This window comes from Carcharhinus amblyrhynchos, unplaced genomic scaffold, assembly GCF_965287045.1.
Source record: "Carcharhinus amblyrhynchos unplaced genomic scaffold, sCarAmb.v2.hapA scaffold_92, whole genome shotgun sequence".
NCBI lineage: Eukaryota > Metazoa > Chordata > Chondrichthyes > Carcharhiniformes > Carcharhinidae > Carcharhinus > Carcharhinus amblyrhynchos.
Genome location: NW_027649832.1, coordinates 1,060 through 28,329, shown reverse-complemented (window position 1 = coordinate 28,329; position 27,270 = coordinate 1,060). Strand labels below are relative to the sequence as shown.

Here is a 27,270-nt window from a genome sequence, read left to right as displayed (position 1 = left end):
CTGGCAACACCCACTTCTATTTTTTTTTATATAAAAAGGTTTTGGTAAAGTAACCACTCCACGTACAGTCACTGGTAGAAGCTTTTTTTTAATTTTAATAGTAAAAATATTGAAAGATGTTACTACGAAATTTTTTTTTTATACAATACACAGTTGTGATAAGGAATACAATGTTACAATATAGTGTAAAGGCACAGAGTAATATAAAACACTGAGGTTATGTGTGCGGCTTGAAACATATTAAAAAGGAACATTAATAATCCAGCGCATAGTATTTTCACATCAGGTAACAGAAACAAAGCCAGCTTAAGATTTCATTCCAGCACCCAAAATACTGCAGAACCTTATAGTCTTAAAATACACCTAAAACTGAGATATTTCCTTCAAGGAAAATATTTTTTTTAAATAAGAAACCTATATTACAGTGGATATGATTAAGCTGGCCTTGTTTCCATCTTCCAGCCTTTGAAACCCCACGTACAGAGTACACAGAAACTGAACAGATATACAACAGCTTAGTTTGATTTTTTTTAATAATACCATTCCTTCAGAGATGTTAAATCCGCAACAAGGATGAACCATGCCTTGTTGCAATTCTAGAATTATAATATATATATAAAGATATATATATATTTATAATATATAAGTATATAGGCTTTTTTTTTCTTTTTTCTTTTTACAAAAAAAAGTGTATAGGAATAATCCTTGCAAAAAAGTGTTTAATAAAGTCACTTACTGGTTTTTTTTTAAAACTTCACATGAATAAAATTGAGACTGATAAATACTTCATATTTAAAATATAGTAAAGTGTCATACGTCGTCTGCGGGTAGAGGAGGTATGTTGATTCGCGCTCTGGTGAAAAATGCCATTTTCTCTCTGCAATGAAGGAAAAAACACCCAGTCACTCTTCAAAGTCCGAGGCGAGCCAGGTCACAAGAGGACACTGTTAGTACAAGGGGGGCTGCCTCCGTCATTCCGCACTCGCTGGTGGTCCAACATTAGGAGCAGGAGAAGGCCACTCAGCCCCTCGAACCTGCTCCATTGTTCAATAAAATTACACAAGATTGTAATCTGGACCCCACGTTCCCACTGACTTCCCCCCCAATAACCTTTCACCTCCTTGTTAATATTCTACCCAGCTCTGTCTTAAAAATAGCTGAAGGTTCTGATTCCACTGTTTATTTATTCGTCACAAGTAGGTTCACATTAACACTGCAAAGAAGTTGCTGTGAAAATCCCCTAGTCGCCACTCTCCGGCGCCTGTTTGGGTACGCTGAGGGAGAATTTAGTATGGCCAATGCACCCTAACCCGCACATCTTCTGGACTGTGGGAAGAAACCGGAGCACTCGGAGGAAACCCACGCAGACACAGGGAGAATGTGCAAACTCCACACAGACAGCGACCCGAGCTGGGAATCGAACCCGGGTCCCTGGCGCTGAGAGGCAGCAGTGCTAACCACGGTGCTGCCTTTTGAGGAAGAGAGTTTTAGAATCTCATGGCCCTCAGAAAAAATATTTCTCCTCATCCCTGTCTTAGTAGATTTAAACAGTGACCCCTCGTTCTAGATTCTCGATTCGAGGAAACATCCTCTCCACGTCCTCCCTGTCAATAGCCCGCTGCATCTTAAAGGTTTCAATCTTATGCTTCTAAACTCCAATGGAAACAAACCTAACTTCTCCACCCTTTCCCGATAAGACAACTTACCCATTCCGAGCAAACCTTCTCCAATGCATTTACAGTTTTCTTTAAATATGGAAACCAACACTGTGCACAATACTCCGGATGTGGTCTCACCAATGCCATGCACCACGGAAATATAACATCCCAACTTCTGCATTCAATTCCCACCAGAATAAACGTTAGTTTTCCTAATTACTTGCTGTATCTGTACACCAGCCTTTTATGATTCACGCACTAGGACACCCAGATCCCTCTGCACTCCGGAGCTCTGTAATCTCGCATCATGTAGGTAATATGTTTCTTTTTCAATTTTTCTGAACAAAATGGGCAATTTCCCATTTGCCCACATTATATTCCATTTGCCAGAATTTTGCCCACTCACTTAACCAATCGATGTCCCTCTGTAGCCTCTTCTGTAACCACACACACTGTTCAGGGTCAGTCCCAGCTGTCAGGGAAATTCCTGGTTGTATTTCTATTGAGGCAGTGTGCTGCGGAAAGCAACAGGCAGCTCACAGGCAATGGAAGGTCAGAGTGCTGGTGGCAACTGGTGAGATGGGGGATGGGAAATGATTAGGCTGTGATGGAATGGCACTAATCCTGGGGGACATGTAGGAGGGGCCAGGCTCGAATGTAGCCAAGAATCAACCCAGATAATAAACCAATCTTCCAATGGAGGCTCCTACATACATTTGGCTCCTTATTTGGACATTGTTTAGTCTTTACTGATTAGGCGGGTGTTAGCGTATAATCTCCGCCTGCTTCCAGATTAATTAGACAAGGCTTAAGAGGCATTTGCCACCTAGTAAACAGAGTGTGTCTTGATCCCTCCTTGTGCCATGGTTGCTGCAACTAGACTGAGACTCTTCAGAAGAGAAATGTGCATCTTAATCAGTAAACGGGACAACATGCAGGAGACCTTATCTACACCACGCAGCACTGAGCTGCCTACCTCGTTCTCCTACCTACTTTGAAAGGGAGGCAAATAACACACCATTACATTCAGGCTAAAACAAACAATCCGATTTATGTGCAGCCAAGTGATTGCACAGAGGAAAGAGTCTGATGGTGCAAATACATAGGACACAAAAGATTGAATCCATCCCTTTAATTGCTTAATTCTTGTACAGAGCCATTATCTGCTAGGTCTGTGGGTGAACTGGTCTTTCCTCGATTCCCAATCCAAGCTGAGGGTTATATATAAATATTCATTATACAGAGCTCAGTTTTCTACACTGAAGAGTTGTACAGGTAGTCACGTTGTAGCTTCGAAAGAAAGCTTTTCACGTCACAATTATCGATATTGAGCACATTTCTCTTAAGCACAGATTAGCATTTGGAGATAATGGATTTTGGCTACTTCCCCCTCTTGGCAAACTGGCATTCCAGGACCATTTTAAAGATAAAACTGGCCTTTCACCAAGTCACTCGAGTCCAGGTAGTGGCAAAGAATGGTGAGTGCACTTTGAAACCGTGAACGTCTCCAGAAAGTTTTATTATTTCCCCCAGCAGAAAGGCAATGAGATTTGTTTGTAACTCTGGCTGGTTGGAAGACAGTTTTTAGTTCGTTTTCCCTGGCAGGAAGAGCGATAACCATAGGGGAGACGTATGAGATATTTTGACAATTGGATTTGAGGAGGCTTTTCTTTGGAACACAGTAAGTTAGGATGATTGAAACAAACTGACTGAAGGGGCGATGGAAGCAGAGGCAACTTGCAAAGCAGAATTGGATATGTATTAGAAAAGAAAAGGTTTGCAGGCTACATGCAAAAAAACCAAGGGTGGAACTAATTAGATTGCTTTTTTTTTTAGTGAACATTGTTGTCGGCACAGGGTCTGAATGACCTCCTTCTGTGTTGTAAAATGCTATGATTTACTGTGACAAGTCCCTAGCTCAATAGCCTGAGCTTCTGAATTACTGGGCAGGTGACTACACCATCATTGTACACTGTTGCATGTCAGTGTGACTGGAGTCATTCTTACCTGAAAGACTGAACCTGCAAGGGTTCCTTCTGGCTTTGACCCCGCAGTTGATACACTTCCTTCGCTGCTTTCTTCAACATTTTCTCGGCTGTTTGGTCTTGTCGCTGTTCTGGCTTTGTCTGCTTTGCCTGCAAAGTGTTTCAAGACGGTATTTAATTCATTGCAACACAGCACTGCCCTGCGTTAGCTATTCGCCAGTCTTTGTACCAACAAGTTTTACTTGAAATACAATCCATTGTTCCAACAGCTACAATCTTTGGTGAGTGACGCTCTGGCTCACCGGGAGGATTCCCACGACTGGAGCCAAAAGGTGAAGGGTTCAAGGCACACTCCGGATACCCTGGCAGGTGAAGAATGGAGCTCCAGCATTTAACGGGTGCAGGAGGTCACCCTGCCCATTGTAAAAGGGGCTCAGTTGTAGCCCACCCCAGGGGAAGATGCTCCAACCTAATAAAGGCAACTGGAAATCACATCCACTTCCCTTTCCCAGGAATGACTCACGAGTTATGGATCAGAAATGAAGACCCGAGGATACAGGTAGAGGGGTCAAAAATAAAAGCAAATTCCTGCGGATGCTGGAATTCTGAAACCAAAAGAGAAAATGCTGGAAAATCTCTGGCAGCATCTGTACGGAGAGAAAAGAGCTGATGTTTCGAGTCCAGGTGACCCTTTGTGCTCCTTATCGGACAATATTTCCTGGAATGGTTAAAGAATTTATCCAGCTGGTGTGATAGTGACATGTAAATGGGATTGTGTGTTAATATGCAACCAATCCTGATAACCTGATCAGCTATATAATTATTTCCAAGACTTGATCAACTCAGCAGAGGTAATCAAAAGCAATGTGTGTTACTCTCCAAATTTATAACATCTCCTTACAATTGGCAAATTGAATTGTTTTGTCCTTATTTTTGATTTATTGTCACATGTATTGGGATACAGTGAAAAGTATTTTCTTGCATGCTTTACAGAGAAAGCATATCGTTCATAGACTACAGTTTTAGCACTGTCCTGTATCAGAATTCAGGGGTGTTAACACAGTGGTTAGCATTGCTGCCTCACAGCGCCAGGGACCCGGGTTCGATTCCCGGCTTAGGTCACTGTATGTGTGGAATCTGTACATTCTCCCTGTGTCTGCGTGGGCTTCCTCCAGGTGCTCCGGTTTCCTCCCACAGTCTAAAAAAACATGCTGGTTAGGTGCATTGGCTGTGCTAAATTCTCCCTCAGCGTACCCAGACAGGCACCAGAGTGTGGCAACTAGGGGATTTTCACAGTAACTTCATTGCAGTGTTAATATAACCCTACTTCTGGCCATTAATACTTAAACTTAACTTAAATGTAGGGGAGAAGGAAAAGAGAGGGTGCAGAATGTAGTGTTGCAATCGTAACTAGTGTGCAAAGAAAGTAAACTTAGTATAAAATAGGTCTGTTCAAATGTCGGATGCCAGCAGGGAAGAAGCTGTTCTTGTTTTGATTAGAAAGAGTGGCACAGTGGTTGAATCAGGTTCGATTCCTGGCTTGGGTCACTGTGTGGAGTATGCACATTCTCCCCATGTCTCCGTGGGTTTCCTCCGGGTGCTCCGGTTTCCTCCCACAGTCCAGGGATGTGAGCGTTAGGTGGATTGGCTGTGCTAAACTGCCCCTTAGTGTCAGGGGTACGGGCTAGGGCACGTACGTGGAGTTACGGGGATAGGGTGGGATTGTGGTCGGTGCGGACTCGATGGCCTCCATCCACACTGTAGGATTCTATAATTCTATACTGAGAGAGGTTGATGCTTCATCGCTCTACAATGCTCCTATTTCTCACACACTGCCGTCTATTACAATCTGACAAGGAGACGTGGCTGGCTGCGTTGACTCCCTCCACACCTGTCTCTCTGCTTCCTTTAACAGATTGCGGAATCGCTCGTCCCTCAGTATCCAGTGAGGCAAGTCAGCCTGCCCCCGAAGCCTGCTCTCCTCTAGCCGCTGCTTCAACTCCCGCAGTGCATTCAACTCCTCGTTCAATCGCCGCTGTTTCGTCCTGGACGCCTGGAGATCCAGCTCCAAGTCCAGGGATGTCCGCGTCGGGTGTTCGACCAGGGGGGTTTTGAACGACGGCTGCAGTGTGCAGGGAAAAAAGAAAGACGCGCATGGTAAGGAACGCCTGGGTTATTCTGTGTTGCTCTAAGCCCCATTCATAACCTCCCACACAAAACCCACACTTCCAGTACAGTTCTCCAAGAATGGCGTGGCGGCACAGTGGTTAGCACTGCTGCCTCACAGCGCCAGGGAGCCTGGGTTCGATTCCCGGCGTGGGTCACAGTCTGTGTGGCGTTTGCACATTCCCCCCATGTCTGCGTGGGTTTCCTCCCACAGTCCGAAGATGTGCGGGTTAGGTGGATTGGCCGTGATAAATTGCCCCTTAGAGTCAGGGGCACTAGCTAAGGGAAATGCATGGGATTATAGGGATAGGGCCTGGGTGGGATTGTGGTCAGTTCCGACTTGATGGGCTGAATGGCCTCCTTCGGTATTATATGGTTCTATTCTCAGAATTGAGCTTATATTCTTAGCTTGTGCATTCTTAGATCGAAGTTGCTATACTTCAAGTAGCTACCTCGTCCCCAATTTCACAGTAACTTCATTGCAGTGTTAATGTAAGCCGAATAAATAAAGTTTAAAGCTCGACCTTCAGTCAAAGACAACCACCACCTGTGTAACCAGTGGTCTTAAATCTGCTGTCTTTTACAGATTAACCAACACAGATGAGTGTTCACTCTGTTTTCGTTTTACAATTCAGATCGGATTAATCAGGGATCGTGGGGAAAAGGCAGGAGAATGGGGATGAGAAAAACATCAGCCACGATTGAACGGTGGCGCAGACTTGATGGGCTGAATGGCCTAATTCTGCTCCTATATCTTACGGATGTCACTGCTCACAGTGTTAAGGAGCACACGTTATGTTAATAAACCCACTCAGCACAATCAAAGGGCAGCGCTGTGTCATTATCCAGGTTGCCGGTTAGACCAGATCGGGAATTCGACACCCAGCTCTGGAAGCTGATATCGTCACCTTAGATGAGGCCCAGAGGGCATCTGCAAGGACTCACCGCAGTCAGGTAAGACTTAAAAAGCTGGCCTACTTACTTCACTGGACTGGTGACCACATTGGGAAGAACAATGCCAGGGCTGGGTGCCTGTTCATAGACTGTGACGGACTGGGGCAATGTCCCAGAATGTCACATAGCTGTTGGTGGGGGGGTAAAGGCAGGGATTAGGAAGCATCTCTTAATGAGGCACTGGGCACCGTGAAGGTGGGGTAGGCTTGATCTGCCCACTGGTCATTTGCACGTGTTGGTATTTGTCTCCTCCCTGCTCCTTTTAGCACATGTGCTACTTACAAACGCCCCTCAGAAAATTAAATCGATAGCAGCCAACTTGTTGGTGCCAAGGGGAAAAATAATTACATTTATGTAGCGCCTTTCGTGACCACCGGATTCTCAATGCGTTTAAAAAGCCAATCAGGTACCTCTGAAGTGCTGTCGTGATGTGTGTGGCGCCGCAGCCAAATTAAGTGGAGGAAGCTCCTTCAAATAGTAACCAGATAAGGGCCACATTGCTTCTTTTTGGATAAATAATGGCCCACTCTTTTTCAGGATAGTATAACGGCATCTTCCACGTACATCTGAGAGGGCAGAGTGACTGCGGCACGGTGGCACAGTGGTCAGCACTGCTGCCTCACAGGGCCAGGGACCCGGGTTCAATTCCGGCCTCGGGTCACTGTCTGTGTGGAGTTTGCACATTCTCCCCGTGTCTGCGTGGGTTTCCTCCCACAGTTGAAAGATGTGTGGTTAAGGTTTGTTGGCCATGCTAAATGGACCCTAGTATCAAGTGATTAGCAAGAGTAAATATGTGGGGTTTCGGGGGATGGGGTCTGGGTGGGACTGTGGTCAGTGCAGACTCAATGGGCAGAATGGCCTCATTCTGCACCGTAATGATTCTATGACTGCATTTCAAGTATTCCCTCCGTACTGCGCGGGAGTAAACACAGTAAGAAGTCTCACAACACCAAATAAGTCTATTGGACTTTAACCTGGTATTGTGAGACTTCTTACTGTGTTTACCCCAGTCCAATGCCAGCATCTCCACATCCTACACAGGAGTGCCAGCCTAGGTTTATGTGCTCAAGTCCCTGCAGCGGGAACTGAACCTACAGCTACCAACTGAGTCATGACTGGTGATGGGACTTCCCTCCCATTCTTCATGCACTTTTTATTAAATTCCCAAACCGACTAAAATCCAAAATAACCAACTCAGATTTCACGGATACTGATGGCACGGAGGTTAAGACTCTGTTGTGGCAATCTCAGATCGAATTACATTTAAAACAGCGTGGAGGCAAGCTCTCAGGAACTGCAGGTCTCTCCGAATGTCATTATTATAACCCCAACTCCGACTCTTTAGGTACACAGATTCTCTCCTCGGAGTTTAAAATTAAGCCCCTCTCACCTCCCAAAACACTCCAGTGTTAATCCATCTTTCTGAGTCCACTGTGACATAACCAAGATTGTGTGTTTGGACAGCGCACTAGAACATCTCAAGTTAAAATATTGTAAGCAGCTTCTTTCATTCTTTAATATTCAAGCTAATAAAGGACGCACTATTGGACGTGAGAATCTAACGAGGTGTAAAGATAAGGAATAAATGAGATTTTCTATAAGAGACCCTGATAGACTGCGTCGAAGAGGAGTTCCTGCTGTCCATTCCAGTGGTTTTGATGGGTGCTTCCATCCCACAAGTGCCTTCTGCCTTGGAATTATCCATGCCGCTTACCTGCTTGTAGCGCAGAGTGCGTCTCTCCAACGCGTTCCGGATGAACGGGGACCTTTTTGGAAGTGTGGAGCTGTCACTGTCACTTCGATATAGCTGCGGTGAGGAAAATGCAGTTATTCGTACCTGTGCAATTTCACTGTACCGTAACGCAGCAACCTCAGCTGATGTGTTGATCATATTTCCTGAACCTAACTTGTAATCTTCATCCGATAATACATTGAGGTTAGATTGCGCACAGGCACTCACATCTGGGTGATCGTTGTGTCCATGCACCTATTAAACTGTTGCAGTAAATTGGACGCTAAATTATATGGGGATCAATAAAGTGAGCGGGAAGTTATACATCCCTATCTCCTGAAGGATGTGTTTTCCCTAGAAAGAATGTGGAGCGGGATTGAGTCAGGGAGCTTCCGAGTGGAAAGGAAATCCGACCATGACTGCCGTTCCTCGGAGATCCAGGACAATATTTGTAGAATTAACACAAACAAAAAAGTGATTAAAGAAAAGGTTATAAAAAAGTTTAACGTCCTCATGATATTCTCCCCCTGCCAGGGCTGCTCACAGCAGTGTCCCAAGAGATTAATCTTTTAATCCTTGGAGGCTGCAGGGTAATCTTGGCAGATTGCGAGAACATCATTAATTCCCTCAGAGTAAGGGCACACTGTCCGTGTGGAGTTTGCACATTCTCTCCGTGTCTGTGTGGGCTTTCCTCCGGGTGCTCCGGTTGTTCGAATGTAACCGGTGACAACCTTGTATCGGATGTAATGTGACCAAGCTGTGAGGGTCAGCTGACCCAGTAAACCATGGAACCAATTACAGAATGATGTGATAGTCAGCTGACTCACTATAAATAAGAACCTGTTTGGAATTGTGGGGAGCTTGGAGTGGCCCAGGGTGAGGCCCCAAGTTTGGAGTAATGGTGTTTCTTTATTAAACCCTTTCTTTGATTTATAAGTTGGGGTAAGTTTTGTTCTATTTTTTATTGCCTGCATTTGAAGAGTTACTTCTGATGAGACACCGGTTTCAGTCCAAAGGTGTGCGGGTTAGGTGGATTGGCCATTCTAAATTTCCCCATTGGCAGGGGGACTAGCTAGAGTAAATATGTGGGGTTGCAGGAATAAGGCCTGGGTGGGAGTGTGGTCAGTACAGACTCGATGGGCTGAATGGTCTCCTTTTGAACTGGGGTTCTACGATTAGGGATAATAATGGGTATCTATCAGTTCATAGTGCAGCGAGTGGATCGTGGTGTTTCTGGTATCACAGTGGGTGTTATGCTGCTACTTACCCTGCAGACATACTGACTCCGTGCTCCTGGCGAGAAGGTCTGTGAGCGGACGATGGTGCTACTGCGCACAAACGGAGAACCGCGTGAGCGACGGCCGCCCCTCTCTTTCGGCCGAATCATAACCTCGTCAGGGAAAGGCTCTTCGGTGTTGGTCTCCTTGTCAACCTGTCAGAAATTACAGTCCAGTCAGTTTTCCCCTTACTCAATAACGACAGTGGGAATGAACACCATGCCTTCTCCATTCCATGTTGCTGCCTCTGATTGTAACTGTACAGCAAGTTCCAAAATCACGCACTTCAGGTTAATGACTTGTGCAGTGAAACTATCCAGAAGGGGAACAAAACTGGCTTCTTTTTCCAAATGCCTTCTGAAGCCTCTGGCTTCATTAAACAATGACCGAGTAAAGGTTTACTTATTAGTCACAAGTAAGGCTTACATTAACACTGCAATGAAGTTACTGTGAAACTCCCCTAGTCGCCACACTCCGGCGCCTGTTCAGGTCGATGCAGCTAAGCAGTGGAGCCAATGAGTGTAACCATTCCCTGCACCATTCATGTAGTTAATTAAAGACAATATAATGAATATAAATTAGAGCTGTCACACATTTTAACACATCCTGCGAACAAAGAACTTACAACTCTCCCCATTCCTAATGCCAACATCAGCATCTGAAACCTGGGTAAGGACTCGATTAAATCGATCGGAAACATAAGCCTCCTTGTGATTTCAGAAGCGTAGATTTAAACATTTCAACGCCAAAACATTTTGGTCGCAGAATAACACGGATGGCAATTCACTCTGCTTCTCTCTCACATCTCTTGGTCCGGAGGTCTTATTCTCAGACTTGATGGCGGCACGGCGGGTTAGCACTGCTGCCTCACAGCGCCAGGGACCCGGGTTCGATTCCCGGCTCGGGTCACTGCCTGTGTGGAGTCCGCACATTCTCCCCGTGTCTGCGTGGGTTTCCCCCAGGTGGCTCCGGTTTCCTCCCACAGTCTGAAAGACGTGCTGGTTAGGCGCACTGGCCGTGCTAAATTCTCCCGCAGTGTACCCGAACAGGCGCCGGAGTGTGGCGACCAGGGGATTTTTCACAGTAGCTTCATTGCAGAGTTAAAAGTAAGCTTATTTGTGATCAATAAATAACCTGGGGCACAGAATCTAAACTGACACTTCGTCACATTCACTGAGGGAGTGCTGTACTGCTGGAGGTGCCTCTCATCCAGAAGAGACATAAAACCAAGGTCTCCACTGCTTGACATGAGGGACTTGGTGGGGGGAGGAATTTGGAATTGGTGGCGTTACCACAATAATTTGCTATTCTTGGTGCTACAGGAGGTGCTGTTAATCTGCCCAAGTTGCTGCCATAAATCTTGCAGATCATTAATCCTTCCGTCCCAGTGCAGCAGTGATGGATAGCGTCCAGAGGCAATGGACACCAGTCAAACAAAAGGCTTGGCCCTGGATGGTGCAAAGCTCCACACTTGTTGTTATCCAGGTGAGAATCCCATCACACTTCCAACCAGAATCTTGTAACTGGTGAAGAGACTTTGATGGTTAAGAAGGTGATCCAGTCTTCAGAGAAGTTGAATCATAGAATCCCTACAGTACAGAAGGAGGCCATTCGGCCCATCGGGTCTGCACTGACTCCAATGGAACATCTTACCCAGGCCTATCCCCATTACCCCACATACTCATCCCACTAATTCCCCTAACCTACACATCTTGGGACACTAAAGGGCAATTTAGCGTGGCCAATCTTAACCAGTACATCACAGTAACTTCATTGCAGTGTTAAGGTAAGCCTACTCGTGACTAATAATAAATAAACTTCGGACGGTGGGAGGAAACCAGAGCACCCGAAGGAAACCCAGGCAGATACGGGGAGAATGGTCAAGCTCCACACAGTCACCCAAGGCCGGGATTTAACCTGGGTCCCTGGGGCTGTTCTGCGTTTGGTTGGGCCCTGCCCAGTGATACCGATGGTGGTGGTGAAAGGAAGGGTGGGGTTTTGGGACAGAGGCGACACAATGAAGGTGCTGAGCTGAAAGTCATGGGGAAGTGAATGGGGACTTTCTTTGTTCAGACTAGCTATTTCCTAGTATTAACCCTGTTTCTTGCCAGTCCACACCTAGATGTTATTCAGGTGCAGTTAGAGATTGTACACGCTGTTTCATTACCAGAGGAGCCAGCGAGTCGGAGAGTTTTACAGCGCAACAAAGGCCCTTCGCCCCATTGTACAGTGAAGTTTATTTATTAGTCACAAGTAAGGCTTATATTAACACTGCAATGAAATTACTGTGAAGTTCCCCTAGTCTCCACACCCCGGCGCCTGTTCAGGTCAATGCACCTCGCCTGGGTAGCACAGTGGTTAGCACTGCTGCTTCACAGCTCCAGGGTCCTGGGTTCGATTCCTGGCTCGGGACACTGTCTGTGTGGAGTCTGCACATTCTCCTCGTGTCTGCGTGGGTTTCCTCCGGGTACTCCGGTTTCCTCCCACAGTCCAAAGATGTGCGGGTTAGGCTGATTGGCCGTGGTAGGAAATTGCCCCTTGGTGTCCAGGGATGTTAGAGGGATTAGTGGGTAGGGCCTGGGTGGGGTTGTGTTCAGTACAGACTCGATGGGCCGAAGGGCCTCTTTCTGCACTGTAGGGTTATACGGTTCTAACCAGCGCGTCTTTCAGACTGTGGGAGGAAACCGGAGCACCCGGAGGAAACCCACGCAGACACGGGGAGAACATGCAAACTCCACACAGATAGTGATCCAAGCCGGGAATCGAACCCCAGGTCCCTGGCGCTGTGAGGCAGCAGTGCCACTGTCATATTTGGCTTGGAGACCGTCTGTATAACACTGCCGCGAACGGTGCACAGATCCTAAATGGATGTAACCAAACCATAAAGGGCTGTCAAGGCAGATGGCTACCTTCATTCGTGGGACTCTCATTCTGATGGAGGTAAACTGGCTCACTTGCTCTGCAAACTCTTGCAGCTGGCTCCCATTTCCATCCACGCCACTCAGCTGCTCCACCGCAGGATACTGGGGGCTGAGCTGAGCACTGTTGCTGCAGCCACTGTCCACGGACTCTGCCTGCCAGCTCCTGGGGAAAGGCAAATCAACACAACGTAAGTGGCACTTGGGTAAAGGTTAGCACTTGTCAACAAAAGCCGCACACTGTGTCAATAAACTGACAACCCGATTAAAAAGGGGCCAAAAAGATTGATGCGGGGTTAAGAACACTCAAGAACTGTGTTGTCACTCCTCACAATGATTAGATATATAAAGACCAAGCTCCATCTAATTCACTCCCTACCATATTGGCAGTCCCATGGTGCACCAGCAATGGCGTTGTTGGCCAATGATAGCAATCAATCTTCACCAGTAGGGCGGCACAGTGGTCAGTACTGCAGTCTCACAGCGCCAGGGACCTGGGTTCGATTCCCGGCTCGGGTCACTGTCTGTGCGGAGTTTGCACATTCTCCCCGTGTCTGCGTGGGTTTCCTCCCACAGTCCAAAAATGTGCGGGTTAGGTTGATTGGCCGTGCTAAAATTGCCCCTTAGTGTCCTGAGATGCGTAGGTTAGAGGGATTAGCGGGTAAATGTGTAGGGGTATCGGGGGGGGGAGGTGGGATTGTGGTCGGTGTAGACTCAATGGGCCAAAGGGCCTCTTTCTGCACTGTAGGCTTCTATGTTCTAAGTTAGTCTGAAACAGAACCTGGAGGTGGCTGGTTAGCTCAGATGGTTACAGCGTGGCGCTAATAATGGCAAGGTCACTGGTTCAATCCCCCAATAAGATTGAGCTGTCAGCATGGTGCTTGCTGTAATTCCTACAGGGTTATTGTGGAACTGTAAGACAACTTAGAAACAATGGCACTAAAACAGACCCAGACATGAGCCAAGGAGCTCCCCCCGCTCCTGGGCAGCTTCAGGAACCCATACCAGTACTCTCACCTGCTCCCCCACCCCAGGCATGCTGCCAACTACTATTCGAGTTCTACCACCTCGCCCGTGCTGACTCCGAGGCTCCGACAACAGAGATTTTCGTTGACCAGGCCGTAAATCCCTGCCTCACGTGTCTCAAATCGAATGATACAGTGCAGAAAGAGGCCCATCGAGTCTGCACCGACCACAATCCCACCCAGGCCCCATCCCCATACCCCCACACATTTACCCACTAATCCCTCCAACCTACACACCCCGGGACACTAAGGGGCAATCTTAACGTGGCCAATCAACCTAACCCGCACATCTTTCGGACTGTGGGAGGAAACCCACGCAGACACGGGGAGGATGCGCCAACTCCGCACAGACAGTGACCCGAGCCGGGATTCGAACCCAGGTCCCTGGAGCTGTGAGGCAACAGTGCTGACCACTGTGCTACCGTGTATTGCTTGCAATACAACATCCCAGAGCGTTCGGAAATCAAATTAATTTGTATTTGAATGGGTCCAAACTAAAAACGTCGCCCAGTGTGCGAGGGAGCACATTGCTCACTGAATCATTGGGCTGGATTTCCACTGACTGGCCTTGCAGATTAACCCTGAAATACAGTCCGTGTCCTCGCGTTCTACGGTTCCAGAGGAAGGTGGAACAGCTCGGCACGGTCTAGATTATCTCATCCCTTTAGAATCCAAAACAAAAGCAGCAACTGTATCACCCTTCAGTTTTCACTATTCCAGTGAGAAATTCATCACTCCTCATAATCCCCACCCTCCATCCCTCACTTAATTCCTATTAAAGTCAACATCCTCCTCCAGACTGACACTCGTTCTCCTCCCCTCAGTAAAAATAAGCTCAGAAGAATAGAAGGAACATTAAAGGAACAGTTAAGTGGCACCTTCTCCCCAGAGATGATCTCAATGGGTTGCACTTTCTGAAATTATCGCTGGTTTCAAACACTGTTGTGTTATTACAGGCGGAGGGAGGGTCAAACTGAATGGATCTGCTGGGTGGCTCTGAATTATTGGTCGAGTTAGTTTGTCGCAAAAACCCAGCCTGCAGGTGCAGCAGGTGGTCAGGAAGGCGAATGGGATGCTGGCCTTCATAGCGAAGGGGATTGAATATAAAAGTAGGGAGGTCTTGCTGTAGCTGTATAGGGCATTGGTGAGGCCGCAGCTGGAGTACTGTGTGCAGTTTTGGGCGCCGCACTTGCGCAAGGATATTTTGGCCTCGGAGGGAGTGCAGAGGAGGTTTACTAGGCTGATACCGGAGTTGAGGGGGTTGGACTATGAAGAGAGACTAAATAGACTGGGTCTGTACTCGTTGGAGTTTAGAAGGCTGAGGGGAGATCTTATAGAGACAGATAAGATGATGAAGGGGATGGATAGGGTAAAGGTAGAGAGATTCTTCCCACTCAGAAAGGACAGTAGGACTAGAGGGCACAGCCTCAAGATAAGTGGAGGGGGCGGTTTAGAACAGAGTTGAGGAGGAACTTCTTCACCCAAAGGGTGGTGAATCTCTGGAATTCTCTGCCCGTTGAAGTGGTGGAGGCTGCCTCGCTGAATATATTTAAGACGTGGGTAGATAGGTTTTTGACAGACAAGGGAATTAAGGGTTATGGGGAGAGAGCGGGAAAGTGGAACTGATCCAGTTCAGATCAGCCATGATCTTATTGAATGGTGGGGCAGGCTCGAAGGGCTAGATGGCCGACTCCTGCTCCTCTTTCTTATGTCCTTAACCTGACGGCAGAAAGTCGTTCCGTAACCCGTCGAAATTATCCCACCGTTTAAACTGTTCCACTGTACAAAGACAAGTCAGCTCAGTGCTGACAGACATGCGGCTGTCTGAACTGAGAGAATTCCTGGATCGCTGGAGTCCACACTAATTGCGATTTCGACCAGTTGCGTTATTGAGTCTTGGATCCAGTTAAATCACTGAGGTCTACATCGGGCCTTTCAGTTTTAGAATCAGAGTTTTATTTAAACGGCACCCTTCTCAGGATGTCCCAGATCACTCTTGTGTGGGAGTCTGACACAGAAGCTATAGAATTATAGAATATCCACAGTGCAGAAGGAGGCCATTTGGCCCATCCAGTCTGTACCAACCTCCATCCACACAACCCCACATAGTTACCCTGTGAGTCCCCCTAGACACTAAGGGACAATTTAGCACGGTCAATCAACCTAACCCGCACACCTTTGGACTGTGGGAGGAAACCCACGCAGACACGGGGAGAATGTGCAGACTCCGCAAAGACAGTTAGATTGATGCTTGATCGGCTGCGAGCCCCCACCGTTTCAAAGTACCTTTCTGACACGGCTTCCGCTTTCTCTTCCTTCATTTCTTCCTGGATTTCCTCCTCCGTACATTCCAACTTCACCCTCTCCTCTGCTAACTGTTTCTCCACCGCCTCCAGCTGGGCTGTTGTCCTTGCTAAAAGCATGGATACCGCGTCCTGCAGCGGATAAAAACCAACACGTCAGCATGTTCATCCACGCAACGTCACTCTGCAATTGGCAGTGGAGGAGGGAGTGAGGGGGCGATCAGGACTGGGGGGCGGGGGGGGGTGGGATTGGAGATCAGGGCTGGCAGTGGCAGGAGTACCACAGAATCCCTACAGTGCAGCACGAGGCCATTCAGCCCATAAACTCTGCACTGACACTATCCCCACAACCGCACGCATTTACCCCGCTAACCCCTCGAACCGACGCATCCCAGGACAATCAAGCGTGGCCAATCAACCTAACCCGCACATCTCTGGACTGTGGGAGGAAGCTGGAGCAAACCCACGCAGGCACGGGGAGAATGCGCAAACTCCACACAGACAGTGACCCAGGCCGGGAATCGAACCTGGGCCCCTAGAGCAGTGAGGCAGCAGTGCGAACCACTGTGCCACCCTTAATTTAACACTTAGTATTTAGTCGAAGAGCAAGTACATACAGGGTCAGGCTGAATGGCTTTCCGTTTGGTTTGCTTTCATGGTTAAATGAATGGCATGTGAAACACCTTACGAACTAAGCTTTAGCCATCCAAAAACATTGCCGGAAGGCTCTATAATGTGGTGGCTATGTTACTGAGCTAGCAATCAAGATGCCTAGACTAATAATCCAGAGAATATCAATTCAAATTCCACAGATAGAATTGCAAGTTTGACTCTAGTTAAAGGGAATATAGTGAAGGTGGTGAGGGGGAAAGAGCAGAAGGGTTTGCTTGCAGGTTTAGATAAATAAGTATGGAAGAGAGCTCAAAGTAAAGTTTATTTATTCGTCACATGTAGGCTTACATTAACACTGCAATGAAGTTACTGTGAAATTCCCCTAGTTGCCACACTCCGGCGCCCGTTCGGGTCAATGCACCTAACCCAGCACGTCTTTCAGACTGTGGGAGGAAACCGGAGCACCCGGAGGAAACCCACGCAGATACGGGGAGAACACGCAAACTTCACACAGACCTAAGCCGGGAATCGAACCCGGGCCCCTGGCGCTGTGAGGCAGCAGTGCTGACCAGTGGAATATAAACTCGGAATGAACCGTTTCTGTGCTGTAAATTCTACATAAAAACTGGTACCCAGGAAAAGTGTCTCTCAGCTGGTCACTAATGTGCTTCAGAGAAGGAAACATACCATTCCTACCCAGTCTGGCCCATTCGTAACACAAGGCCCACACCAACTTAACCGTGTTCTTGAGTTTTGGATCAAACCATTTCAAGTTGCACTAAGCTGGTAATGGTTCGAGCAGCTGGTTCGCTGCCACAAGGAATGGGTAACAAATGCCACCCTCAGCAGTGATGCCCAAACTGTTTTCGGGCGGCACGGTAGCACAGTGGGTTAGCACTGCTGCTTCACAGCGCCAGGGGCCCGGGTTCGATTCCCGGCTCGGGTCACTGCCTGTGCGGAGTTTGCACATTCTCCCCATGTCTGCGTGGGTTTCCTCCGGGTACTCCGGTTTCCCCTCTCAGTCCAAAGATGTGCGGGTTAGGTTGATTGGCTAAATTACTCCTTAGGGTCCTGGGATGCGTAGGTTAGAGAGATTAGTGGGTAAATATGTCGGGATATGGGGGTAGGATTGTGGTCAGTGCAGACTCGATGCGCCGAATGGCCTCTTTCTGTACTGTAGAGATTCTAAGCTACTAAGGGAAAAAAAACTGCCCGAATAACAAAGGGTAGGGGGGGGGGAAACATTGCTCAAACGACCAGTTTGTAGAGCAGGTTCACATCGGTCGGAGCTGGTGTTTGACTTGACTTTTCAGCGCCGTGAACTATCAGCGGCACAGTGGTCAGCGCCGCTGCCCCACAGCGCCAGGGACCCGGGTTCGATTCCCGGCTTGGGTCTGTGTGGAGTTCGCACATTCTCCCCGTGTCTGCGCGGGTTTCCTCCGACAGTCCCAAAGACGTGCTGGTTAGGGTGCGTTGACCCGAACGGGCGCCGGAGGGTGGCCTCGAGGGGAACTGTCACAGTAACTCCGCTGCAGTGTTAACACGAGCCTCATTGTGACTAACAAATAAGGCTTTAAACTTTACATTTGTAAATAGCTGCTCAACACAGCAGCTGGCGTGCTTTGCAATAAGTTGGCACATAAGTCTTCACCTTCATTTCGCTGTCTGTCAGCTTCTCAGTAGCTCTGCTCTTGGACTTGGCAATTGTTCCCATACCACTGAAGGTGAGCAACTGGTACCACTGTAACAACATTCCACTCAGCCTTTCAAAATCAGCCAGACTTATCTGAACAACCCCCTAGTCAAAAGAAAGACATTTAGAGATTAGACGCACCGACGTATCGAGGCTTGGGAGAACTATTCTGAGCCTCGCTCACGTTACGCTGCTGCGTTATCGCAGTCCGAGAAGCTCGACACGATAACGGCTCAGTTGTATCGCACCCCCCACCCCCCCCCCCCCCGCCCCCGCCCTCCCGCTGGACCAGGTTCGAGCCCAGGTCTTGGGAGGGGCATTTGACACGGTTCGGCAGGCTGGTCATCTAGGGTGCGGAGGCTAACAAAGACACAAGGAGCTCTCAAGACGGGCTAGCAGATACATGGGAACACCTGCAAGTTCCCCTCCATGCCACGCAGCATCCCGATTTGGAATTACATCGCCGTCCCTTCGCAGTGGCTGGGTTGAACTTCCCTCCCCGAGGGCGTCGTGGGCCGACCCACAGCGCGTGGACTGTAGCGGCTCAAGAAGGCGGCAGTAAATGCTGGCCAGCCAGCGACGCCCGTGTCCAATAATGAATTAAAAAAAAACCCCCAACCAGAACAGAACCACCTGCTTGGTCAGCACTTCAGCCACTGGCCTGAACATCCGACTGCCCCTTCCGCAGTGTACAGTCTGCGCTGTCTACAGCACTCGACAAGGCTCCTACTGCAGCCTCGTTCAACCCCGTAGCTTCCACCACCCAGAAAGGACAGGGACAGCACCTGGAAATATCACTACCCCCCGCAAGTCACACACTAATACGCAGCCGCTGCTCTATCATCGCTGGGCCCACGGAGCGCTTAAAACGTGAATTCACGTCCTGACTGAGGACGGCCGCAAGGTTGCAATACACTGGAAGCCAGGGACCAGAGGTGAACGGGACCTGCTGGAGGAGTGTGGGCAGCTCGCCTCCGCTACTCAGAGCTGGCTTCAATGTGAAAGGGAAACCAGTTCACACCTCGATTTTGCAACGTGAACAAGGACATCAATAGCAGGGACAGGGCAATCGGCACCTACCAATAACTCTTCCTGTGCTTGCTGATCAGTGGAGCATATATCCAGCCGCAGAGTCTTTAACCTCAGCATGCTGGGCGACACGGGCACCTGAAACGATTCACTGAATGTTAGAAGTGCCTGAAGGTCTACAGCCTTGGAGCAGAGGGTATATGTCGTGCCTGGGTCGAGCGGAAGCAGCGAGATCCTTATATACCTGCAAAGGAGAACAGAAGCATTCATGTTTAACGCGTAGTCCGAGTTTTAAGGGACAATTTTAGTCTAACGCCACCACCTTTATTTCTATTTATTAGTCACAAGGAGGCTTACATTAACGCTGCAATGAAGTTACTGTGAAAATCCCTTAATCTCCACACTTTGGCGCCTGTTTGGTTACACTGAGGGAGAATTTAGCACGGCCAATGCATCTAACCAGCACGTCATTGGACTTTGGACTGGGAAACCCACGCAGACATGGGGACAATGTGCAGACTCCACACAGACAGCGTGAATCCAAGCCGGGAATCCAACCCGGGTGCCTGGCGCTGTGAGGCAACAGCGCTAACCGCTGTGCCCGCCGTGCCGCTCCTGGCACTAATCGGAGCCAAACTGGGTTAGTACCCCATTGAATGGCCTGATGACTTTAAAGGAGCATCAAATTGGGCATCTGATCCCAGCCCACGCCTTTTCCACTGGATGTTAAGCTAATATCAGTGTTCCCTCATCACATAAAAGGTCCTCTTTCATTTCTCGTCTACTCCCCTGCTCAATCTGATGCTGATAGTTAACAAAGTGAAAGTTATCACATTAGTGTTAGATATTTAAAAGGGGTGCATGATTACGAGACGGTAAGGGATCTTATAGAGACTTACAAGATAATGAAGGGGATGGATAGGGTAGAGGTGGAGAGGTTCTTCCCGCTTAGAAAAGACAGCAGGACTAGAGGGCACAGCCTCAAAATAAGTCGGGGGGGGGGGGGCAGTTTAGATCAGAGTTGAGGAGGAACTTCTTCACTCAAAGGGTGGTGAATCTCTGGAATTCTCTGCTCGTTGAAGTGGTGGAGGCTGCCTCGCTAAATATATTTAAGTCACGGGTAGATAGGTTTTTGGTAGGCAAGGGGATTAAGGGTTATGGGGAGAAAGTGGGTAAGTGGAACTGATCCACTTCAGATCAGCCACGATCTTATTGAATGGCGGGGCAGGCTCGGAGGGCTAGACGGCCTACTCCCGCTCCTATTTCTTATGCTACGTGATTTGATGGTGGTGTTATTAGGGTGCGTGCTTAGACTGCTGTCTTATTTTCAGTTGTGTACGCTGCTGGAACGAGCAGCTCTTTAATAAAACGTCTGTTTGAATCCACGTGTGCAAACCTTGTTTCTCCTCTTTTGGCGTAACACCCACAACCTCTAACGCAGTTAGGACATCGCAGAAAAGAAAACTGGCGGCGAGTCAGGGTTTGGTTTCACCGCCGTAATTTCCAACTTACACTTTGTTCCCATCTTTCGCCTGTAGGGCACCCAGATTCCGTAACTGGAGAACGTGAATGATCAGGCACTCATCTCGGTGATCGTACCTTCAGATCAAACAAAAATGCTGTTAGCGTACATGCCAAGGGAGGCTTGCATTTACATAGCACCTTTCACAACTTAAGGATGTCCCAAAGCGCTTGCTTGGCAGTCAATGAAGTAGATTAGAAGTGTGGTCACATTTATAATAAATTACTATCATCAGGATATTATTGCCAGGTAGTTAATCCATGAGTTACGATGAGAGGCTATGAGTTTATGTTTTCTGGATTATTAGTCCAGTCGTGTAGAACAGAGTCCCTACAGTGCAGGAGGAGGCCATTCGCTCCATCGCGTCTGCAATGACCGCAATCCCACCCAGGCCCTATTCCAGTAACTCCCGCATATCTCCCATTAATCCCCCTGACGCTGGGGTCGATTTGACATGGCCAGTCAACCGAACCTACACATCTTTTGGATTGCGGGACGAAACCAGAGGAAACCCGCGCAGACACGGGGAGGACATGCAGCCTTCAACACAGGCGGCACGGTGGTCGGCACTGCTGCCTCACGAGCGCCAGGGACCCGGGTTCGATTCCCGGCTTGGGTCAGTCACTGTCTGTATCGAACCCGGGTCCCTGGCACCGTGAGGCAGCAGTGCTAACCACTGTGCCGCCCCACAGATTGTACGTACGCTGCTACTGATGCACAACTGTGCGTTGCTGAGTGCCTACACTTGAAGAACTGGAAACGTGCTGTGTTACCCTTCCCATTAATTTTCATCGCCTTTCAAATCGTCGAGAGTTTGCATGACCACTGACTGCTATTTTCACACATACTGCTAAACGTGTTGTTAAGCCAGCTATTGCTATTCAACTGTTGCCATGATATTCCTGAGGATTCATCTCAAGAAAATACACCTCCCAGTGATAGCAAAAAGGAGAGATGGGCTAAAATCTCCAGGTAAGCAATTAAGTAAATTGGCCTTGGAGGGAGTGCAGAGGAGGTTTACTAGGCTGATACCGGAGTTGAGGGGGTTGAGCTATGAGGAGAGGCTGAATAAACTAGGCTTGTACTCGTTAGAGTTTAGAAGAATGAGGGGAGATCTCATTGAGACATATAAGATGATGAATGGGATGGATAGGATAGAGGTGGAGAGGCTCTTCCCGCTCAAAAAAGACAGCAGGACTAGAGGGCACAGCCTCAAGATAAAGGGGGGGCGGTTTAGAACGGAGTTGAGGAGGAACTTCTTCACTCAAAGGGTGGTGAATCTCTGGAATTCTCTGCCCGTTGAAGTGGTGGAGGCTGCCTCGCTAAATATTTTTAAGACGCGGGTTGATGGGTTTTTGATAAGAGAGGGGATTAAGGGTTATGGGGAGAGGGCGGGAATGTGGAACTGAGCCACGACTGATCAGCCATGATCTTATTGAATGGCGGGGCAGGCTCGAAGGGCTAGATGGCCTACTCCTGCTCCTATTTCTTATGTTCTTATGTTCTTAAGTAAGGGGCAGCACAGTGCCTCAAAGCGCCAGGGACCCGGGTTCAATTCCCAGCTTGGGTCACTGTGTGTGTGTGTGTGTGTGTGTGTGTATGTGCAGTCCACACATTCTCCCCGTGTCTGCGTGGGTTTCCTCCGGGTGCTCCGGTTTCCTCCCACAGTCCGAAAGACGTGCTGGTTAGGGTGCATTGGCCATGCTAAATTCTCCCTCAGTGTGACCCGAACGGGCACCAGAGTATGGCGACGGGCGGGGGGGATATTTCACAGTAACTTCACTGCAGTGTTAACGTAAGCCTTACTTGTGACCAGAACTAAACTTTACTTTTTCACTTTCAATCCCAGTACGGACACTTACACAAGTCCCATTTTAATCTGCGGTGGGTCAAACGTGGTGGAACTGTTGTCGTAGAGAGCTTCGTCTGCATCGTCAGGCCTGCGAGTAAAAATACGAGAGTACAAATTATAAAGCAACCTTGCACATTGCGCTGTTATTACAGAGGTGTGTTTACACCATGCAGGTCTCCAGTTAGCCTTGGCTCAATGAGAACGCAGAGGGCAATTCTCTCTCTCGAAACAAAATTCTTAAGTGTCGAATTTGAGTAAAATCCAGAGTAAATCCCTGCTGGGTTTTTTTTTTCAGCAATCGTTTCAAAATGAATCTCCCACTGCAGAATGCACCGGGATAAATCCCATTGAAAAGCTGGAGAGGGGAGAGCTGGAGAGGCCGGCAGTGTTGTGCCGAGGGACCACTGCACGCGCATTGATCTGTCAGTGCCGAGATCGGCAGTGGCCCCCTGTCTGCCGACCCCCCCCCATCGCTGGCCAGCATCAAGGGGGCACAGTCTGGCACTGGCAAGGTGGCAATGCTCGGGGGCACCTCCCCTTACCCACGCCCGACCTCCGAGGTGCCTCAATTAACACCACCCCCCCCTCCCTCTCCACAACCCTTTCACTCCAGCTGATTTGGGACTGCCAACTCCCCAAGAGTGGGGCGCTATGGGTGAAACCTGGCTGCCCCAGACACGGAGAGGCCATGGCACCCAGTGGGGCAGCCGGCGAAACAGGTCCCACTGGAGTCTCCCAACCCTGCTGATTTATTATTGTCACAGCTACTGGGATACCCGTCACCTCGCGTCAGGAACTGAATGGAACGGGCGGAAGAGGGGGAGGTGATGGCCGAGTGGTGTTATCGCTAGACCATTCATCCAGAAACTCACCGGGGGGCCCGGGTTCGAATCCCACCACGGCAAATGGTGAAATTTGAAACCAATTAATAAAAAATCTGGAATTAAGAATCCACTGATGCCCACGAAACCACTGTGGGAAATACCCAGCTGGTTCACTAATGTCCTTTAGGGAAGGAAATCTGCCATCCTTACCCAGCCTGGCCTACATGGGACTCCAGAGCCACAGCGAGGTGGCTGGCTCTCCACCGCCCCCCCAAGGGCAACTAGGGATGGGCAATAAATGTTGGCCAACCAGCGACACCCGTGTCCCACAAATAAATGAAAGAAAAGAGTTGTATCTACTAACAACGTCACAGAGAGAGAGAGACAACCACTATTTACCTAAAACCGTCACTCAAACACATTATAAACGTCCACCGGGTGCAGCAGTGGACTTTCACAGTAACTTCATTGCAGCGTTAACGTAAGCGTGACTAACAAATAAACTTTAACAGGGTGGGTTGGCTGTCTGGTGGCACTCCCAGACCCTACGATGTACAGGTTCCATTCACAGAACTTGGAAGAGATCACAGTCTCTCCCACCCACACGGAAATCATTTCATCACCTTCTATTTAACGCCTCGAAGACGCCACTGTCCGTAGCGAGAGAATCGTCGGAGAAACCTGCGGAGACCCGTCTGGCTCTTCTGCCTGCTTTAGTGGCACTGTCCTGTACGCAGGGTGACAGCTACAATCACAAGGAGAGACAGGAAACGTCAATGGGCGCACCAAGACACAGGAACATCCACACAGCTCAGCTGAAAACCCCTCGTGTGCATTCGTTGTGATACACGGCCAACGACACTCAACAGCACCTCAACAACACCTACCCGTCAGTCAGCATCCCCCACACACACCCAACAGGCACAACGCCACACACACACACCCCCAACAGGCACAATGCCACACACACACACCCAACAGGCACAATGCCACACACACACACCCAACAGGCACAACGCCACACACACACCCCCAACAGGCACAATGCCACACACACACACCCAACAGGCACAACGCCACACACACACACACACAGGCACAACGCCACACACACACACCCAACAGGCACAATGCCACACACACACCCCCAACAGGCACAATGCCACACACACACACCCAACAGGCACAACGCCACACACACACACACAACAGGCACAACGCCACACACACACACCCAACAGGCACAACGCACACACACACACACACCCAACAGGCACAACGCCACACACACACACACAACAGGCACAACGCCACACACACACACCCAACAGGCACAGCGCCACACACACACACACACCCAACAGGCACACGCCACACACACACACACAACAGGCACAACGCCACACACACACACACAACAGGCACAACGCACACACACACACCCAACAGGCACAGCGCCACACACACACACCCAACAGGCACAATGCCACACACACACACACAACAGGCACAACGCCACACACACACACACAACAGGCACAACGCCACACACACACACCCAACAGCACAACGCCACACACACACACACCCAACAGGCACAACGCCACACACACACACCCAACAGGCACAGCGCCACACACACACACACACCCAACAGGCACAACGCCACACACACACACACAACAGGCACAACGCCACACACACACACCCAACAGGCACAACGCCACACACACACACACCCAACAGGCACAACGCCACACACACACACCCAACAGGCACAACACCACACACACACACACACACAACAGGCACAACGCCACACACACACACCCAACAGGCACAATGCCACACACACACACACAACAGGCACAGCGCCACACACACACCCAACAGGCACAGCGCCACACACACACCCAACAGGCACAGCGCCACACACACACCCCCAACAGGCACAATGCCACACACACACACCCAACAGGCACAACACCACACACACACACAACAGGCACAACGCCACACACACACACCCAACAGGCACAATGCCACACACACACACACAACAGGCACAGCGCCACACACCACACCCAACAGGCACAGCGCCACACACACACCCAACAGGCACAGCGCCACACACACACCCCCAACAGGCACAATGCCACACACACACACACACCCAACAGGCACAATGCCACACACACACACCCAACAGGCACAATGCCACACACACACACACCCCAACAGGCACAACGCCACACACACACACACACCCAACAGGCACAACGCCACACACACACACACACCCAACAGGCACAACGCCACACACACACCCAACAGGCACAACGCCACACACACACACCCAACAGGCACAACAACACATATCCGTCAGTCAGCATCCCCCAGACACGCAACAGGCACAACGCCACACACACACACCCAACAGGCACAACAACACACACACACCCGTCAGTCAATCCCCCTCCACACGTGCAACAGGCACAACAACACACACACACCCGTCAGTCAGCAGCCCCCACACACCCAACAGGCACAACACAAACACCCGTCAGTCATCACCCCCACACCCCCAATAGGCACAACAAACACACACACCTGTCAGTCAGCCCCCCTACACACCCAACAGGCACAACAACACACACACACCCGTCAGTCAGCATCCCCACACACCCAACAGGCACAACGCCACACACACACCCCCAACACAACGCCACACACGCACCCCCAACAGGCACAATGCCACACACGCACCCCCAACAGGCACAACGCCACACACACACCCCCAACAGGCACAATGCACACACACGCACCCCCAACAGGCACAACGCCACACACACACCCCCAACAGGCACAACGCCACACACACACACCCAACAGGCACAATGCCACACACACACACCCAACAGGCACAGCGCCACACACACACCCCCAACAGGCACAGCGCCACACACACACACACCCCCAACAGGCACAACGCCACACACACACACCCAACAGGCACAACGCCACACACACACCCAACAGGCACAGCGCCACACACACACACACACCCAACAGGCACAGCGCCACACACACACACACCCAACAGGCACAGCGCCCACACACGCACCCCCAACAGGCACAGCGCCACACACACACACACAACAGGCACAATGCCACACACACACCCAACAGGCACAGCGCCACACACGCACCCCAACAGGCACAGCGCCACACACACACACACAACAGGCACAATGCCACACACACACCCAACAGGCACAACGCCACACACACACACACCCAACAGGCACAACAACACATATCCGTCAGTCAGCATCCCCCAGACACGCAACAGGCACAACGCCACACACACACACCCAACAGGCACAACAACACACACACACCCGTCAGTCAATCCCCCTCCACACGTGCAACAGGCACAACAACACACAAACACCCGTCAGTCATCACCCCCACACCCCCAACAGGCACAACAAAACACACACACCCGTCAGTCAGCATCCCCACACACCCAACAGGCACAACGCCACACACACACCCCCAACACAACGCCACACACGCACCCCCAACAGGCACAATGCCACACACGCACCCCCAACAGGCACAACGCCACACACACACCCCCAACAGGCACAACGCCACACACACACACCCAACAGGCACAACGCCACACACACACACACCCACAGGCACAACGCCACA

At 49.6% G+C, this 27,270-nt stretch overlaps 1 protein-coding gene across 1 annotated transcript; it reads right to left on the bottom strand.

Annotated features, from left to right (window-relative positions):
• Positions 1-75: 75 nt before the first annotated feature.
• On the bottom strand, positions 76-24,295 carry LOC145338087 (protein WWC3-like; the record flags this gene model as incomplete). The annotated part of the gene is made up of 12 exons (XM_080182870.1): positions 76-877; positions 3,666-3,793; positions 5,535-5,765; positions 8,478-8,570; positions 9,763-9,927; positions 12,682-12,856; positions 16,002-16,150; positions 18,282-18,428; positions 19,404-19,596; positions 20,865-20,951; positions 22,737-22,814; positions 24,174-24,295. Coding segments are annotated over 12 exons (1,635 nt in total), but the record flags the coding sequence as incomplete, so codon positions are not given.
• Between the last annotated feature and the right edge of the window lie 2,975 nt (positions 24,296-27,270).